Genomic DNA, 18,869 nt, shown 5'->3' with positions numbered 1-18,869 from the left:
GGGTTAAAGATTAATAGACGAAATGCGTGAGGAGTCGATTTTTGTGGCGCCTGACTTATTCATGAGGAAATAAAGGGCCTTTAGCCACGCTAAAGCGTGAGTAAGTGTGTGTGATCTCAGACAGCAATATAAGTGTTATCAGGATAAATGCTGCATGGAGGCTGATGCCCGCCTGATTGAAGATCCTACGCTTTTCTGAATGTGACTGGCATACTAAACACAGATTTACAGTTAAAACAGCCGGCCTGAACGCAGCAGGGCTGCACTTAATCATGCCATTCAGCGGTCTTATTAGAGAACAATTACTAAATGGCAGGCCTTGTAAATCATAAATCATTCATCAAGATGACTCTGAGAAAATGAGTGCAGCATTTTGCAGCGAAACGCCAATGGCTTCCCTCATGTGTATTCATGGGAGTGTAGGTAGACATTGTGCAAAGCTGTTGCTGCCTTCATCTGTCATGAAGAAAAAAAACAAGACCTGAGCCACCAGAACAGGAAGGACTCTTGGGAAACATATGAGCGTGAATCCTTAAGAAGTACAACATCTGGATCCTGGTTTTGCAGGTGAAGTTATAAATGTGAAGTTGGAATATAGCTACAACTGGAAACTATTAGGGTTATTTTAGCTGTTTGGCCTGCATTACTTAATATGGGCCAAGTCATTCACGGTCTCATATTTAGCCAAATATCTGACTAAATACAATGTATCTAGATAAGGGGTTTTCAATCCATTTGAACACCAAAGAAGATCCAAAGCAAGGATGCTCCTCAATGATTGATTATAATTGATTCCTGTGATGACAACCATGAATTTTCAGCAGCCATTACTTCATTTAGAAATCATTCTAATATACTGATTTGATTCTCAGTTATTATCAATTATTATTGATGCTCATTTATTATTAATGGCTCTTCTTATTGTCAATGTTGAAAACAGATTTTTTTCTGCTTAATACTTTTGTGGAAATTGGTAAGGTTATAAATGTATTTACTGTCACTTTTTATCAATTTAATTCATCCTTCCGGAGAAAAAAAAAATATATTTTTTTTAGTTTATTTAATATATATACATACCTACCCCAAACATTTGAATGGTAGTGTATCATGGTTTCCATAAAATGTTAGCCAGCAAAAACTGTTTTCAAAATGTATAAAAATAAGAAATATTTTCAATAAAGCATATTAGATTGATTTCTGAAGGATCCTGTGACACTGAAGACTGAGTAATGATGCTGAAAATATTCAGAAAAGATAGAAAAGTTATTTAAAATTGTAATAATATTTCACAGTATTACTGTTTTTATATGCTATATAGTACCTAGTATACACGTTAACTTTTAACAGCCTCAACATACATTTTGCAAAATCATTCTGTAAAATACATTTTTATGCCAGAAATGGAAACCACGTGACCATTACAAAGAGATTTTGACTCTATTCCATTTCATTCTTGATAAAAAAAATAATAAATATATATATATATATATATATATATATATATAATAACACTACCTCCAGGCAGATGAGTGTATTTTCAACTTACAAACATCACACAATCAAATGTTCCTTGATCTCACTTCCCGTCCCAAGTTGTTGACTTGTATTATGAACCTTATCAGCTTGGATCATGAATAATAATCAGGTGATGTAACGTTCACCCAGTAGTCACAACCGATTTAGGGAAGTGGGCGCTAGCCGTAGTAGAATTAGCGTTTCCGACTTGAGCCATCGTTCAGTTGACTGCTGATGCAACCGGCTGGCAGATGTTTCTGCTTGGTCTAAAAGTCTTAAAGCAGACGGATGTCATTTTGATTACCTAAGTGGTGGGTGAGATTTGGGATCATTCCACCAAGTTTGGCACCTCTGACTTTAATATTTTCTGACATCCAGACACTTTCAGGGAAGAAAAAATCATAGTAATAAGAAAATCTGAACATAAAACCCTTCAGTACTGGACCCCTTAAAAAATATGCTTCTGGTTGATGTGCTGATGCTGTGGTTTATTAATATGACTATGTGCACCTCCACTAGGAGGCGCTAGACTATAACTCCCCAAAGACAAACTCAACCCTGCGTTCTTTTGCTCCATTGCCTTCGGTGTCTGTAGAAGAGTAATTTGACAGACATCTGTCACAGCTCATCTCTTACACACCCTGTCAACTCTCCCTCACTCACTTCCTCTGTTTCTCTCTCTGGCCTCCTCAGGCTGTTTAGCATGTGTGAGTGAGCAAACTGCTTCAGGAGGAATAGAAAGACATGAAGGGTGAATTTCTGTCTTTATCAAAGTCTACTTCAGCGCTTGCTAACCTTGTTCCTGTAGGTCCCCCAGAAGAACACATTTGAGATGTCTCCTTTATCTGACACAACCATTTTAGCGTACTAATGAACAGATGAGAACCAGGTGTGTTGGATTAGAAGTCATCCAATTAGGGATGTAAAAAACTACATATATTCATATTGATTTTTCGGTTGGTTGTCTGAATGACTAGTCAACTTGTGAATCTTTGATATCCCAGAGGTGCTTTACAAAAAATGGAGCTTCTTGTAGAGTTTACCATGATGAAAGTATACAAGCCCAGCAAAATCTTTTTTTTTTTTTTGTAAAGTCCCTTCATTCTAGCATCAAAAAAAAAATAAAATAAATAAAATAAAGCTAAATAAATGAACAAAAATCTAACCATTTCCATCGTAATCTAACCATTTCATTCCAACCGTTTCCATCCAAAGTTGCAAATTTAACTTATCTATCACATAAGACATTAGCAAATAAAAAACTGTTTCCAGTAAGTCAAAGAGAAGGAAATCATCACTTCCTGATAAACTGGCACTAAATATCACTAAGAAAAGTAGGAGAAGCCACTGTATATAGCCTAATAACTTTCATAAATGACTTGCGCCTCAGAGCGTGCAGATGAAATGCAATAAACGCGCTCATGCTACCTTGCTATCCTGCTGTTCGGGAAGACAGTTCTGAAGCTAATTATACCAAACCACTTTGACGACAGACTTTCCTCAGGTATTTCAGAACAACCAAAACAGCATTTCAGATCCTGTGAAACGAGATCGGTTCGCTGGTTAGTCCAGTTATGCCGTCCCATGACTTTTTGATGCGCATCGAGGAATTTAACTGGTAAATGTGTTTACATCGTAATTTCCTATCGGATAAAACATGTATCTTACTCAACTGAATGCATAGGTTTTTATTTTTAGAATTTATGCTCATCTTGGCATTTCCATCCAGCGATATCCCATAAAAATAAAAATAGGAGGATGGAAACAATGCTATTGATCCATTAGTAAATTGGTGAATGTCTAGTTGACAATGACATATCAAAACCAAGTGAAGTCAACTCAAGAAACGTTCTCAAGAACAACTACTTTCGTTCGCTTGCATTAAATACATGTTATCAGAGGCACAGAAGTGATCTGAGAGGGGAATAGTAAAAACTATATCAGCTTAGCTCATGAATATTGATTAGGTGACAACATTCAATGTATTTTCTGAAAGGCTGTTAGATGGGCATTTTATAAGACATTTTATGATTAACTCTAACTGCTTCTACATTGATGAAACTGGTTGGCAGATGCTTCTGAACAGACTCGGCATTTTACTTGACCGGCTACACTGTTTGTTTTTTTTCTTTCTCCAAGCTAAACAAAAGATTATTTGATTATTTGATTATTTTCCAAAAAGTTGTGTACTTCTAATCAGATAGGCTATGATTAGAAGTAAATGCTGCCCCCTCTGTATCCGAGTAAAGACCAATGTGTTCCTTTCCTAAATCCCTCAAGATTGTTTCTTCAGCTCAACAAAACACTCTGGAGGAAGGCCTTTTGTCGACGCCATGAAGCCCCTGGATTACCATACATCTGGAGGGTCCGCTTGACGGACGAGTGAAGGATGGAGAGCGCTCTCCCCAGTGATAATGACAGTGATCTGGCAGCTCTCAGATTGAAGTCAAGGGCCACTGGGTGCTCTGTCAAAAGAAGCAGTGCTGTCGGTCAGGCTCTGAACAGCCCTACACAGGGGGCAGCATTTAATTACCTCAGGTCTCCAGTCGACTCTCCAGCTAAAACAAAAGTAATTGCCACACTTGAAAAAACAAAAACATGAAAAACGTCTTTGGCTAACAGGGCCGAGGCGACCAATGCAGAATGCTTCGTGGAGGAGTAATCTGTATGCAAAGAGGGAGCGCTTGGCAGTGTGCGGTTCCTTGGAAATCTCAGTGTGATGATCTAAGCGGAGCTGTAATATTACTTTGTGCAGATACGAGACGAACAAAAACAAATCAACATATAAACAAGTTCCACATTTGTCTGGCTCACACTGACTGATCCAAACAATCAATAACACACAAAAGCAGCTTTTAGCATCTTCTGTGAAATCGAACGTCTCGAAAACCAATGACTGCTGTCCAGGGGTACATATACCATATTAGAAAGAACCTAATAAATATTAGGAAATATGTATTAGCTTTGAATAGATTAAAATAACTATTTGTAATAAAAAAGAATCTCACAAAACATGAATTTAAAGGAAATAAAATGTGAGTTGTGTAATATGAGTTTTATAATTTTATACAACTGCAAGTCCTCGAATCTGATCATGACTACTGAAGTTTAGCAACTCTTTCTGCAGGGCACTGAATCATTTTCAACTTTTTTTTCCTTCAAAAACAGATTTTTTTATTCATTCATTCTCGTTCTAGTTGTTATGGGTCTGGTTGCAGCAACGAGGAAACAGGATATATATGCAGCAGTCTTTATTTATCATAAATTCAAACTTACAGAAATACTAGGAAATCTCTAACACAGGACAGGACAAACAGGCCAACATCAACGATGACAGACATCTAGACAGCACAAGACTCAGACTTAAATACACAGGTAACAGGGAGGAACTAATTAGACTGACTAACAAGATACTTAAAGACACACAGCTGAACCAAATGAACTAATGAAAATGGTGACCATGGGAACAAAGGATTGGCGGGAAACTGAACAAATACAAACAGACATGTATCACTAGTTCAATTGTGGCCATGGCGTGCTAATTTGTTCCCTCAATTTAACTAAAATGAGGGAAGTAAGTCAACAAATTCTTCATTTGTGGCCATGTTATCTTGATTTCCCCCCAGCAAGTCATATGACTCATTCATGAATGAAAGTGACCGCCTTCATGTGTGAGTCATTTAAGTCATTAATCTAAACCATTCAATCGCACATGACATGCAGATGAAAAAAATAGATATTGTGAATTAAGAATTTGTTCCCATGTCTTATGAATCTGTGGCCATGTTTTATTAATTAGTTACACTGTTTTAATTAAAAAGTGTCTATGTTGTACTACTTTGTTTCCTTGTTTTAATTTAAATTACAGCCACAATTTAACTCATGGGAACAATAATCTTTGGCCAAGGTATCTTGTTCCCCCCCACTTTATAGCTTTATCTATTGATTCTAAAGCGTATTTATATTACCTTTATATATTTATTCATTTAAACTGTGCGTAATAATAATTGATGAGCTAAAATTGTACATGTGTGATCTATAAAGGGTATAATAACTACATAAATAATACCTAAATCATACACAGTTATTATACTAAATAAGCATTACAAAAAGGCAGATGATTTTGTCTTTAAAAATCATTTGCTATGTAGTGACCTTTAATTTGGAGTAGAAACAGGTGGAGTGACTTTATCACATCAGACATGTGTCACTTTGCTCACAGCTGATTGGTTCAAGTTCGGTTTGCAACCTCTTACCTGGAACATAACCTGCCCCGGACCAGGTTAGCCGTGGAGCGCAAGTTACTATGGCGATGAACACTGCTAAAAGCCAAACCACTTTCATGGTGCCTAAACCCCAGGGTTGGCGTAAACTAAACTGAAACATACCTGGCTAGCCACCTAAACCAGCTTCATGGTATAGGCCCCTGATCTGTTCAAAAGGAAGGAAACACCACTGCTTCATTTGGAAACATGCAACAGTCATTCTGGTTTCATTTAGTTAGAAACTATTTCCATACAGTTTGAAGTGACTTTAATCGTTCTAATGACATGCAAAATCCTATCCAGCATATTATGAGTTAACATTTGTGGTTTGAAAAAATCTGCCTCAAAGAGAATCAAAACACAATAGCAACCAAAACAACAAGCATAAAAAGCCCTCCATCCCTAGTCTATCAATAATTCTTCAGTGGTTCTAATTAGTGTAATTAATTCAGTTTAATGAGCCCTCTTCTCTCAGTCTACACCCTCTAAATCATGTCTTGACCACTTTATAAGGAAACCAAATGTGCACTTGCGTTTGATGCATGTTTTTGTAAATGGCTTTAATCCACAGGTGAATATGGCAAGCCGTTTTAACTAGTCTCTATTTTCATGCTATTAGTACTTATCTTTTAGATACTAGTATCTATTCCATTAAGTACTAGTACTTATTCATTAGCTACTAGTGCTTATTCTTTAGATACTAGTACCTTTTTAAAAGATACTAGTAGTTATTCATTAGATTCTAGTGCCTATTAAATTGTTACTGGTACTTATTTATTAGATTAGTAGCTAATTAATACGTACGAGTATCTAATTAATAGGTACTAGTATCTAATGAATAAGTACTAGTATTTACTGAATAAGTAGTAGCTAATGAATAAGTACTAGTATCTATTTAATAGGTACTAGTATCTAATGAATAAGTACTAGTATTTATTGAATAAGTAGTAGCTAATGAATAAGTACTAGTATCTATTTAATAGGTACTAGTATCTAATGAATAAGTACTAGTATTTACTGAATAAGTAGTAGCTAATGAATAAGTACTAGTATCTATTTAATAGGTACTAGTATCTAATGAATAACTACTAGTATCTAATATGTACTAGTCACAATTGGAATACACACTAGTCAGAACTGAATAGTTGATATCTGAATGACAGATGCACATAGAAGTCAATGGCAAACAATTTAATTTGTTACTAGTAACAAAATAATAGTTACTAGTCACTATTGAAATAAGTACTAGTAACTAATAAGTACTAGTAACTAATGAATAAGTACTAGTATATAATAAATACGTACTAGTACCAATTTAATAGGCACTAAAATCTAATGAATAACTACTAGTATCTAAAGAATAGGCACTAGTACCTAAAGAATAAGCACTAGTAGCTAATGAATAAGTACTAGTACTTAATGGAATATATACTAGTATCTAAAAGATAAGTACTAGTTGCATGAAAATAGAGACTAGTAGGTTTTAAGGATTAAATGTTAAAACGGCTTGCCATAGGTGATGCTGTTTGCTATGAGAGCTGAATGAAGGATCTGGGTCTGAGAGCTTTCATGAAGAGAGCACAGGCCAAAACACGTGACGTCACGCCAGGAAAACCACAGAGCTCCACTGCTGATTGCCTTAATTAGCTTTCTGACTCGAATTTGTTTCGTTAATGAGCGTGTTGCTTGTAAGATAGCGTTTTGGCTGATGAAGACTAATTCATAATAGGCCACACTTCACTTCAACTCTGTCTTGTTATTCGGTTTTGTTGTTAACCTTACCTCTAGTGTTTCTCTTCTTGTCATCCGTGTTTCTGCTGCTTCTGTGAAGTTCCAAACTCCTCTTTCTCACGTCTGTCTCTTTGTCTTTTCTTTATTCAGCTAGGGTTGTGTAACCGAGTGAAAAGAGCAGCCTCATCTACATTCTCTGAGCTTCAGGCTCAACTCACATCGACTACAAGACACTAAATGTGACAGACCAAACAAGTCAAACACACTACAGACAGACATCACAGGAACCTAAACACAGATCGCTCTAGTGAGACTGTCCAAAAGTCGCTCTAAATACAGTGTCGGCTCTATTTGGCTCTGAAGCTACACGATTATCTGATCACTTTTATTTCTTGAAGGAAACACTTGCAAAGACTATGTGTTTGCAAATGCAAATGTATAAAATGGATAGTTGAAAATGTGTATATATTGTCATATAAACAACCAGTCACTACACTGATTAGAGTCAAGTTGTATGTGTCTCATTCGCTAAAAAGAACTGCCTCATAAAGGGTAATTCCGTCAGAAAAAGGTCTGGGTAAACTTCAATTTCAGCGTCCAGACGTGTCTTGTGCGCAGTCGTGTCCGCACAGCTTTGAAAGTGTTGTGACTCTTCTGTCTATTCTGTCTTTCTTGTGCATGCGGTGTTGTACGTGCACCGTCAGCGCAGTCTCAAAAAGTATACTTTGAGCTTAAGCTGCTTGTGCTGTATTCACTAAAAAGGGAGCGGAGTTTTGATTCACCAAAAAAGGGAATGGTTCATAGTAGTCAGTTGTTTGGGAATTGGTAGGATTAGAATGGTAACGCTGTACAGTTTTGAGTCACTAAAATGATTTGGCTCATTGGGTATTAGTTGGACTATGCTGGTTGTGCTGTATAGATTTGATTCACTAATAAGAATTGGCTCATAAGGGTCATTCCATCAAGAATCTGTTAGACTACGCTGTTTGTGCTGTTTTGATTCATTAAAAAGAACTGGCTCACAAGAGTCATTTGTTCAGGAATTGGCAGAAATACAGCGGTCAAATTGCTTTTTGTTTACAAAAAATAACTGACTCATAAGAGTAATTTGTTCTGGAATTAGATAGAATAGGTTTTGATTCAGTAAAAAGAATCATTAACTCAACCGAATGTCGTTTGGTTCCGATATTTATTTTTTAAATGTATCTGTTTCTGAATAAACGTATTTTCCGAACCCTTATGCAGTAAAATCACTGTCGCGCACTGGCCTCTCACAGCTGCAGTAAATCTCTTTACTGTTAATAAACATCACTTAGCATTTTAGAGTCTTCTCAAAATAAGTCACATGACAAGATCGTTAAAAATGATCGTTAGTTTTAGACTTATTATCTTCAGATTTTAAATATAACATCAGACATGTGGCTTTAGCTGCACTGCATTTTTAGATTAAAAAATGCCAAACTTAAATTTTATTTTTATAAATATTTAAAAAAAAAAATACATTTCTAATAACTTTACAAAACTTAGTTTGAAGCTGAAACTTTCAATATGACAATGATTAATTCTGACTTTATAATAAACTGCCAAGTGTCTGCTTTCAAATGAGACCATATGTGCGTTTAGTGCAAAGAGATCATGAACTGTATCTGTTTTAGTTTGGGTATGCCATTTCTGGGTTAATACAATCTATTTAAATTCTTTCTATATATTTTTTAAATGTCTTTTTTATTTGTATTATAAGCAAACAATATCTACATAGCTGGTAGAATGCAGTAGGAGACCTTAAGTGCCAATGTGATTTATACTGTGATGACATCATCACACCAAGCCACATCAAACTGCCAATACGAGGGACTCTAATGCAGGCCAACGAACACATTTTACTCTCTAAATTAGGTTGGGCGGGAGGGCAATAAAATTACGACCACCAAATCAAACAATATTAATTGCACTTAAGGTTGAAAGACATGCAAATCTCTGATAACTTGCATATTTGAGGCTGGGTGATAAAATCGGTCTCAAGTGTGCATGAGTAGTGCCAGGCAGCCATAGTGATAAATCAGAATTGCAAAGAGAGACACAAGCAGCCAGTGATCAGACCCAAGAGAGAGAGCTCGTCTCCATAATGCCCTGTTCAATCAATACAGGAACGCCCTTTACACGCTTCTATAACAGACGGCCAACCATTCCTCCTTTCCTCCCGCCCATGATTCCTCCTGCTTTTCCTCGAAGTAAAGACTACCAAAGTCCAGATAAAGCTCATTTTATACTTACAAGAGCTGTGGGTCAATGACTTATTAATGGAAAACTTTTGTCTGCCAATAAGTTTCGGACAATATGAAGAAACAGAAAAACAGAAAAGGACCTCAGCAGACCCTTAATAGTACGTCATGTCAAGATCAATACAGAAATTCTCTTAAAACATCAGATAATTTGACCTTTATTACGGTAAGTCAAGCTTAGTTCACATTGTAATGTCAAGTGGTGTGACTCCCCCAAAAAGTTACCTTTATTTATTTATTGGAATGGCAATGTACATGACGATATAATTGTACTTTTTTCACACCACATGACATTTTAGCACCATTAACTTAAATTCCTTTTTAATCTAGACTTTTCTTCTTTTTTTGAATCATAGAAACTCTTATACACCAAAACATCAAAGGCAAAATACCCTAAAGCATCACGACTCTCGGGCCATTTGAAATGTATAGCATTCTTCAAACATTGCTTGAATGTTCTTAAGACAAAGTCCCAAGTAAGAGTGTAATTTAAAAAAAGTTGGCGTATCCGGCAAAATAAAGCAAGTAGGCTAGAGTTGTGAGCTGGTGGAGCTGGTTTGTTTAGATATGGAACAGACGTTGGAGAGAGATTAGCTGAGGCTCACCTCCACAGGGAATCTCCTGCCATTGATGCTGTGCTCCGAGCCGTCAGAACCATTGCTCTGGCCCCAGTGGAACTCCACCTTCTCCGCTTTGAAGCGGCCCGGTAGCCCGGCTCCTCTCACAAAATAATCGTCCTTCAGGAAGATCGCCACTGTGAGGTGCAGAGAAAAGGAAAGAGGGTTAAACATGGAGAAAAAGAGAAATAAAGACCACTTTCTTAGCATGTACATTAAACAAATGCATTCCAAGCATTGACTGGAATATAGACTTCCTTTCAGTATTTATGATTATTCCTTTACCTTCCTTAGGGACATGGGCTGAATATTATACACAATTCCTTTCTGCTGTTGCCCTCAGGCCAGGTCTCAAATGAAGCAGTAATTTGGCTGAGAGAAGACATTTTCCCCTCACATCATTTCAAATTGCTTTTTTTGATTCCTTTTGTTATTTCAAAAAAACAAGAGCCTTAATAAAAAAGTGGGGAACCGATAGCGAAAGCTCTTCCGTCAAAGAGCATTTAGATTCATAAATTGGTCTTTCGCACCAGGACCGGACTTTCACTAATGGGTGCAACCTTAAATAGCACAGCCTTTGTTGGACAGATTTCTTTTTCTGATTGAATTTCGGAGTGATTTTTACTTGCCGCTTGCCACAAGAGATTTGTGTCCTATTTAAAAGAACGGCTCCTCTGAAACCTCACTTGTAATCTTAGCGAAACAGGCTAGTGTCCAACCATTGAGATATTGAAGCAATCAACTGGTGGCAGTCTGAATCCGTCACCACAGCAACGACGAGTGACGACTTGGAGGAGCCAGGGGCAAAAGTAAGACGCATGACACGCTCTAGCACAAACACACACTCTCAAGCCTGGGAAAAAACAACGGCGCTCTCTGTCCTTCTCTCGACTCCTCTTTAAGTTGTTTGGTCTTTTGTTGATTTTTTGACGTAATCCGACATGAGAGGGAGAATCAGTTTCATTAGCTATTCCGGCTTTGAGCTCCATGAGCTTTAACAAACAGGCAGGAATTAGACAGCTAAGCCAGCAGGACCTTGGAACGGCAGCTTGTGAAAACTAGGCCTCTCCTGCCAGCAAATCCTTGATCAATGCAAATGTTTCTTCAAGGTTCCAAGATCTCATGAATTTCTTAAGTTTAATTTGGTGGGGGTCTGTGAGAAGCTTGTGTATTGGCCAGTCCAGCAACACACACACTCGCTCGATCGCTTGCAAAAACGCCTCTAGGTTTGGAATAACATACTGCTTTTACATTTTCAGCAGTATATGGCATGTATACTGTGCACAGTAGATGATATTTCAGCATGCATGGAACAGAACAAAGCACACCGAGTGAAATACTGTACCAAACAATGCAATGTACTTGACATCATCTTCCATTTTCAACACAACAAATAGATTTGACTGCCTAAAAATAAGACATCTTTATAGAAAATTGGATTAATAAGCATTTTAACTTATCATCATTTATTTTATTACAAATTTATAATATGTGTTTGTTATATTTTTATAATAAATAATTAATTTATCATTTAATTGAATGTTTTTATACGATCGTCCAACACAATATTTCAAGATATGGTCTCTGGTATGTCTGCTGTAATTAAGGATTCAAGTAAAATAATTCAAGTTTGGGTATGTTTTTCAATAAAAAAAAAAATAATAATAATTTCAAGTCATCCTGTGACCACTTTGTTGAGAACCACTGGTGTACACTATATACTGTACAATACACAACACAAGTACGCTAGAATTCCATTGCAAAGACATCCAAGTTCTTTTTTTCACACTTATTCCTTTTCCGGACATCCCTAATGAGTGTTTCGCTCAAGGTGAGAAGGTCAAGGGTCACTTGACGTTGTAGTCGTCCATAGAGAAAATGATTTAAAACATTGATTGAGTCATGCATAATTCAGAGGTGCCGGGTCCGTAGGTTTATTGTGCCGCCCTGTTCCAAGTGATTATTTCTCTGATAAAACACTCATGTGTCAGTTATAAATAGCAGAGCAGCTCTCCATTATTCATGGGACAACAGCGGGACATTTGTCTTCCTCTGCACGGATTATGTTAAGGAGGGAAATGCTGGGCAATTCGTGTCTGTGTAAACTTCCTCAATACACTCCTCTGCAGCACTGCTTAATGGTGCAAGACTGTAGCATGAAAACAGAATTCGGGTGTGAAAAGTTCAGGAGGAAGATGGAGTATTATAGAGCTTGAAAGTACAAGAGTTGAACACTTCCATTCAATGTGACCTATAACTTATAGAAGTCAATGGCATGGGGCGGCAATTGGCACGTGTTTCTGTAGCATTGAGTCCAGCGTATTCTTTATCCATTCCATTTCCCTATCCAATAATTGTTTTTGTTCTCAAGTCTCTAATAAAACTATTTAAAAATATAACATAATTCCAAAATTAGAAATACTTTTAGAGAGTGATAACTTAAATATTTGTTTTTTAAGCAAAGCTATATGAGAAGACTTGTCAGGTAATGTTATGACCCATTTTAAACCCCATTCACTTTTTAATGGCCAAAGCTGAGTTTCTCAAAAGCATTGTAAGCCTAAGAAGATCGTAGAACAATTGCAACCAACGGTCTCTACGATCAACTTAGCTCACGATGCGTCTGAGAAACGCAATCCAGGACATTCTGCCTTATACCTGATGACATGATAGATCAATGATATTTTTTTGGTGAATCACAGACTGTCTGAATCTGTCTACATTTACCAGTTTTGCCTGTATTCTTCATTGACGTCTTGTTGGACGACTCTGCATCGAACCCGTCCAACGTGAGTTCCTGGTACTCCATCGAGACCTTAGTGTCTTGGTCGGCTATATTGATTGGCGATTGGTTTCTCTCCTGACACTCAGGAAAAGCTGCCGTCCACCCTGTATCTGGTCCGTACGTCCCTGCAGAAGAGAGAGACAGCAAATCAATGGATCATCACACTGCAAACAGAAGCCGAAGCGCTCCCAGACTCACTTTATATTTCATAAATGCCAGTCAAAACACACTAGAGCTGTCCTGAAACGACCATCTGTCTGTCTAAAAAACAACAACAACAAAAAAAAAAAACGGAAAAGCTTGATGAAATTACAGAGAAGTCACACTTGAATCCAAGACCTTTGAACCACACAGACCGAAGCAGATGTTTTTTTTTTTTTATTTAAATTTTTTATTTCCACTGAAAAGTTTACAAGCACTCGGTAGAGACAAATATGAAAGCAACTTTTGGAAGTACCAGGAGATTTCTTTTTTTTTTTTTCATTTCTTTTCAAAAAATCATTTTTTGATAAGGCTTTTTCTTCTGAACTCCTTTTTGACAGAAAGTGACCAAAAGTTAGCTAGCTACCAAGCTAACATTTGCTAATGGAATGAATGGTTCTGTTATCTCCCGCATGACACAAGTAAATACCTTTTTCGCTAGCTGTGATCATATTTAGCAGTAACAGCATGCTGGGTAAAAGCGATATATCAAAATGTACGATGCCATGTTTTACTCATTTGTTCCTCCATAGTCACAACTGAACTAAAACAAGGGAACGAGTTAGCAAAATGAGGCCACGATACAGCTAAAATGAAGGAACAAATTCATGTTTTGAACAAATTCTTAAATCTTTGCTGCAATATATCTTTCTTCCCTACTGCTGAATGTAATTTTGTCCAAAAATCTGAATTATAGCGTATTGCGGTTTGAAACTATCAGTGATCAAAGCCACACAGTAGAGACCCTTGTCATCTTATACATAATAAAATAAAAGTATGAGCAGACAATTTTACTTCAGCACACAAAATGAGACAAGCAAACATCACAAGGATATTTTAAGAGTCCATTAAACAAGTTGAAGCACCGCTTTGGCTTTGCTTATAGTTAAAGCCTGCCAAATCTTAAATGCACCTTTCAGAGCAATAACCTGATGAGACACTATAGTGCCAGAGTGTGAGTATGCAAGTGTTTCTTCTCTCTCAGACTCGGTGAGAGGTGAGCAGTGGTCCACAAACAGCTAAACAGAACGTCCAGCCCTAATTGAAAGCAATCCTCAGCTACCGGCCTTTAAGATGTATTTGTCGACAATTACCCCAGCCCTGCAAGCATCCGGACCGATCCGAAATGCGTATTTCATCAAATTAGGATTCATCCTCCTCAGCCTCTGCCCTCACTGCAGCCTTGGGGCATATTGATTGGACAGGTCTGGGTTTCATATGGAGCGGCAGAGTGCTATAGATCCGGGCAGCACTGCTGGGTAATGAAAGAGAGCGAGGACTTGCGTGTGAAGAGATTACTCACTCCTTAATGCAGCCCTAACAGGGTTAGAAAAACTGCACACGCAAACTTAATCCCAACCACACCTCAGGATACGCATCTCAGATGAGAAAAACAAAGGTCCGAGTACATAACCCTGCCTCTGAGCAGAAAAATAGAGATCGGTACTATTTCTTTCTTATTTGTTTTGCTGGGTTTATGGTTTTGTTTGTTCAGTTAGATCCATTTTTCATTTGTTTACGCATTAAGCTCTGTCCAGTTAACATTAGCATATTTATGATATTGTATGATCCTGTCTGTTTTAGGCCCAAAACATACTCGACGCAGATACATGAATGCAAACACTTTTAGTATGCAAACCTGACTTTGCATGTTTTTTGTTTTAACATTTAAAACAAGTTTTTATGACAGCCACCTTTTAAATGTTTTTTTTTTTTAAATGAATTGGAGTAGAAACAATTATGTGTATGTTCGTATACAACTTTAAAAAAAAAAAAAAAAATTCAGAAAAATTTACATTTACTGTATCTAATATAAAAGAACAATGAATCTATCTACAATGAAACAAATGAATCTATATCGAATTGAATTGAATCGAACTGTAAGCTTGTGAAGTGAATCGAATCATGAAATTTGTGTCAATGCCCAGCTCTACTTGAAACACTGAAAATAGGACTGACTGAATTCTGGAAAACTGAACAGAATGCACTTCTATTGCTCACAGCCTCATTTTCATTTGTGTCAAATTAAATATAGCGTCTACTCTAGGGTCCATAGCAAGCATTAGCATAAACTGTCTTCTTCTACAGTCAGCTGTTGCTTTCATGTCAACTTCTGCCAAGGCAGGGCATCATTTTCTGAGCAAGCAAGTTAAACTGTCAATACATTATTACGTTTATAGATTGATACTTGAACAACAACAAATCTGCTTAAATGGCACAGACATCGCTATCGCCAAGTAAAGAGTTGCTACTACATTAGCACAAGACTATATATTATGTACAATAGGATCACATTTTTTAATGCTATGAACAACCATTTGCATTTGTTTACTCATTTCCTAACGTTGATAGGAGTTTGTCCAACTGTCTATCAACTTAACCAGCAATTAAATCAGCCCTTCCTCCCTCTCTTCCTCTCCTTTAGCGAAAACACACAGTGGCTGGTACAGTGCATGGAAAGCTATTCTTGCGAGGACAGAGGGGAAGGTTCAACCTATTCGAACATTAAATAGTTGTGAGAGATCTCAGCCTCCCACTGTTTTGATTTACCCTTCATTCCTCCCTCTAGACAGAAAGGGAGGGAGCACAGACCAGGTGTCAAATCAACATTTCATTCACCTCTGACCCCTCTCTCAGCTCGATCAATACTGCCTCTGTTCAACGTTTCCTTCTCTTTTTTTATATTTTGTTGAGAGAGAGAAAGAGAGTGAGAGAAGCTGATGGATCTCCTAAAATGAGATTACGTTTTGAGGCAGAAGACGTTAACTTTGCTACGAGAACACACAACCACTTTAACCATTGATTCTCTCAATCTTTAAAGAGATAGTTCACCTGAAATGAAATTTTTTTCTCATTTTTTCTGTGGAACACAACAATACATATTTCTCCAAATAAAATGGAGATGGAAGCAGCTTGAACATTATGATAAATATCTTTAAAATATTTTTTTTATGAAGATTTTTCTTCACATCAGGACGTTTTTGGCTTTACAGTAAAAAAAATATTTACATCACCAAAAACCATTTTACTTATACTATAAGGTTCATTCAAGTGTCTATATGTAAGTATTGCATGTTACTGTATTTTTTGAATAAATCAATAGATTAAAATATTACCCTTATGTCATTGAGCCATAACCGAATTATGTATATTCTTTGAACAAAACACAAAGCATGAAAAATTTAAAAAGATTTATAAAACAAAGAGAAGGCGGACCAGTGAGTTTCTTCCCCACCCCCTCGTCCTTTCAGAACCCTTCCGAAACAAGACGTGCCACTCAAAAATTCATCTGACAAGTACAACCATGCCCTCATCAAAATGTGTCAAAGGGAGACACTGAAAGCAAAAGTCCTTTTCCGCTAATGCTGCTGTTCTCATGCATATTTCACCAGGAACTGTCTCCAAATCTCCAGAGAGCTGACGTGATATTACAAGATTTAAGAATCTTAAGTGTAAATATACCTAAATTTTGCGTTTGGCCCCCAGGGACAATGTGCTTTTCACTTAATTAGCAACAATTCTACACACAGCTGTGTAACACTGACCTCAAATTATTCAGACTGATGCAGAAAAAGTGAGCGCAACAGTGTAATTTACGATGTGAACAAAAGTGTGTTTGTGCAAAAACATCTGAAGAGCATTTACATTATGTTTGCCCAATATCAGCGCTGCGGCTCGATAAACAAAAATGCCATTTGGAAAATTGTGGCAGTTTGGATGGGCAAGAGAGAGAGACAAACAACGAAGCATCTCCTGTGGCTTCTCTTAGGGTTTCTGACGTGTCTATGATATGTCACACTAAGCCTGTCTCTCGGCTGCAGGTGCATTAGTGATGGTTCATAAACACAGAGACACATGGGTCTGTGGTGTTTCTGGATTTACCCGGCTTGACTGCCAGTGAACGCTGAGTGAGAAAGCTTTCTTATTCCCTCTCCATTACAGTACTCACACACACACACTCAACCCTTATGGAGAGTTTCTAAGCATGCTTCAAATGCACCAGTAGCAATGACGCTACAAGTGGACATCTAGATTAAAACAGCAAATAAAATGCAGGAAACTAGGCTATTTTAGAGTGCTTTTGTAATAATAATAATGAAATAATAAAACAGCTAGAACACTTTAGAATAATTTTCTATTTTTAAAAGAAATTGATATTTCCAATTGTATCCAGCAAATATGCATTCAATTGATAAAAAGTGACAGTAAAGAATGTTAAATTTCTTTTCATTTCAAATATATTTCCAAGTAATGCTGTTTTGAAATTTTCTGTTTCAAATGTAGGATAACCATCTTATAACTAATGATAATAATAATCATAATAAATGATTCTTGAACATCAAATCAGCATTGGATGGATGGATAGAACTGTTATCATTTTTAAGAAAATACATTAATACTAATATATTAAATATATTTATTTTATGTTAATATATAGAGATGCAGTCTCTTCATAGAACCCAAGGGAAAGGCCATTTGAGTAACGAATCATGGTTTGCATTGGTCTGTTTATCGTCCTCCATAATGCACTGGACCCTATTAAAGAGGTGCTTCCTCTGACACAACTTCTACTTTCTTTAATTAGATCAATGATTGCGCTTAATTACTCAAATAGGCTCTGTGGCATCAGCGCCAAAGCGATCAAAGCTGAGAAAGAGAGAGACCTGCATGGAGAAACTGAATCGTAGGCCTGTCATCGTCTCCACAGGGGCCGGTATTAGCATAACGTGCATTAGAAATTTGACAAATAAAAGCACTTTTGGGAAAACAAACCAGGAAAATAATTACGAATCAAGTGGCGTAAACACAGCCGAGTGCTGCTGACACTTTGGAAGTCTTTGATCCATGTGAGATGAATCCCAATGCAAACTCTCCCCAAAAAAACAAAAAAAGAGGTTAAGTTTAATATTGCAGTAGCCTCATGCTAACAGGCTAACAGCTAATGAGTGAAGTGTCTGTGATGATACCTCTCTGAATGACTGGTTTGTGCATCTTTTATGCATTGAGAGCTGTTACTAGCGAGATTGTACTCCAGAGAGCTCAATTTGACTGCGTAAATACAGCCAATCTTTCTCCCTCTGAAACCAGTCACCTTGGTTATGATGGGCGCTGCATGGTGTTAGCGCTTGGCTGTTTGAAGTGCAGAGGTGGACAGGGTAAAAGTAGCTTGTCTGGCGGAATCTTGCGCTGTGTTAATTAGAAGTGGCGTGTGTTTATGTTTGTGTGTGAGTGTGTATGTGTCCAGGCAAAAAGAGAATGCTGGCTGTAAACCCAGTGGGATTTGAAGCCCATGAGCTGTCAAGAGCGACTGGAGATCCACACGCTGTCAGAGAACATTTCACGGCAGCCAGCAATAGACTCAACAGGCACACACACACATAAACAAAGAAAAATAGACACATTCTCAAAGAGTCACATACATTTTCACACAGAGCAGTGCCTCAATCTCATGAAAAGACAGATTTCACACCTC

General features: G+C 37.2%; 1 protein-coding gene across 2 annotated transcripts in view; it reads right to left on the bottom strand.

Moving 5' to 3' along the window:
• Positions 1–18,869, bottom strand: part of ptprga (protein tyrosine phosphatase receptor type Ga) — a 256,101-nt gene that overhangs the window by 89,832 nt on the left and 147,400 nt on the right. For both annotated transcript variants that reach the window (XM_079857645.1, XM_079857646.1), the window contains exons 3-4: positions 13,138–13,320; positions 10,399–10,547 (exon numbers count right to left, since the gene is read on the bottom strand). In XM_079857645.1, the coding sequence (XP_079713771.1) occupies positions 10,399–10,547; positions 13,138–13,320 (332 nt within the window). The remainder of the gene's footprint in view (positions 1–10,398; positions 10,548–13,137; positions 13,321–18,869) is intronic.

The sequence above is a fragment of the Squalius cephalus genome (assembly GCF_949319135.1).
Source record: "Squalius cephalus genome assembly, chromosome: 22".
Lineage (NCBI taxonomy): Eukaryota > Metazoa > Chordata > Actinopteri > Cypriniformes > Leuciscidae > Squalius > Squalius cephalus.
This window is presented reverse-complemented; position numbering and strand designations above follow the sequence as displayed.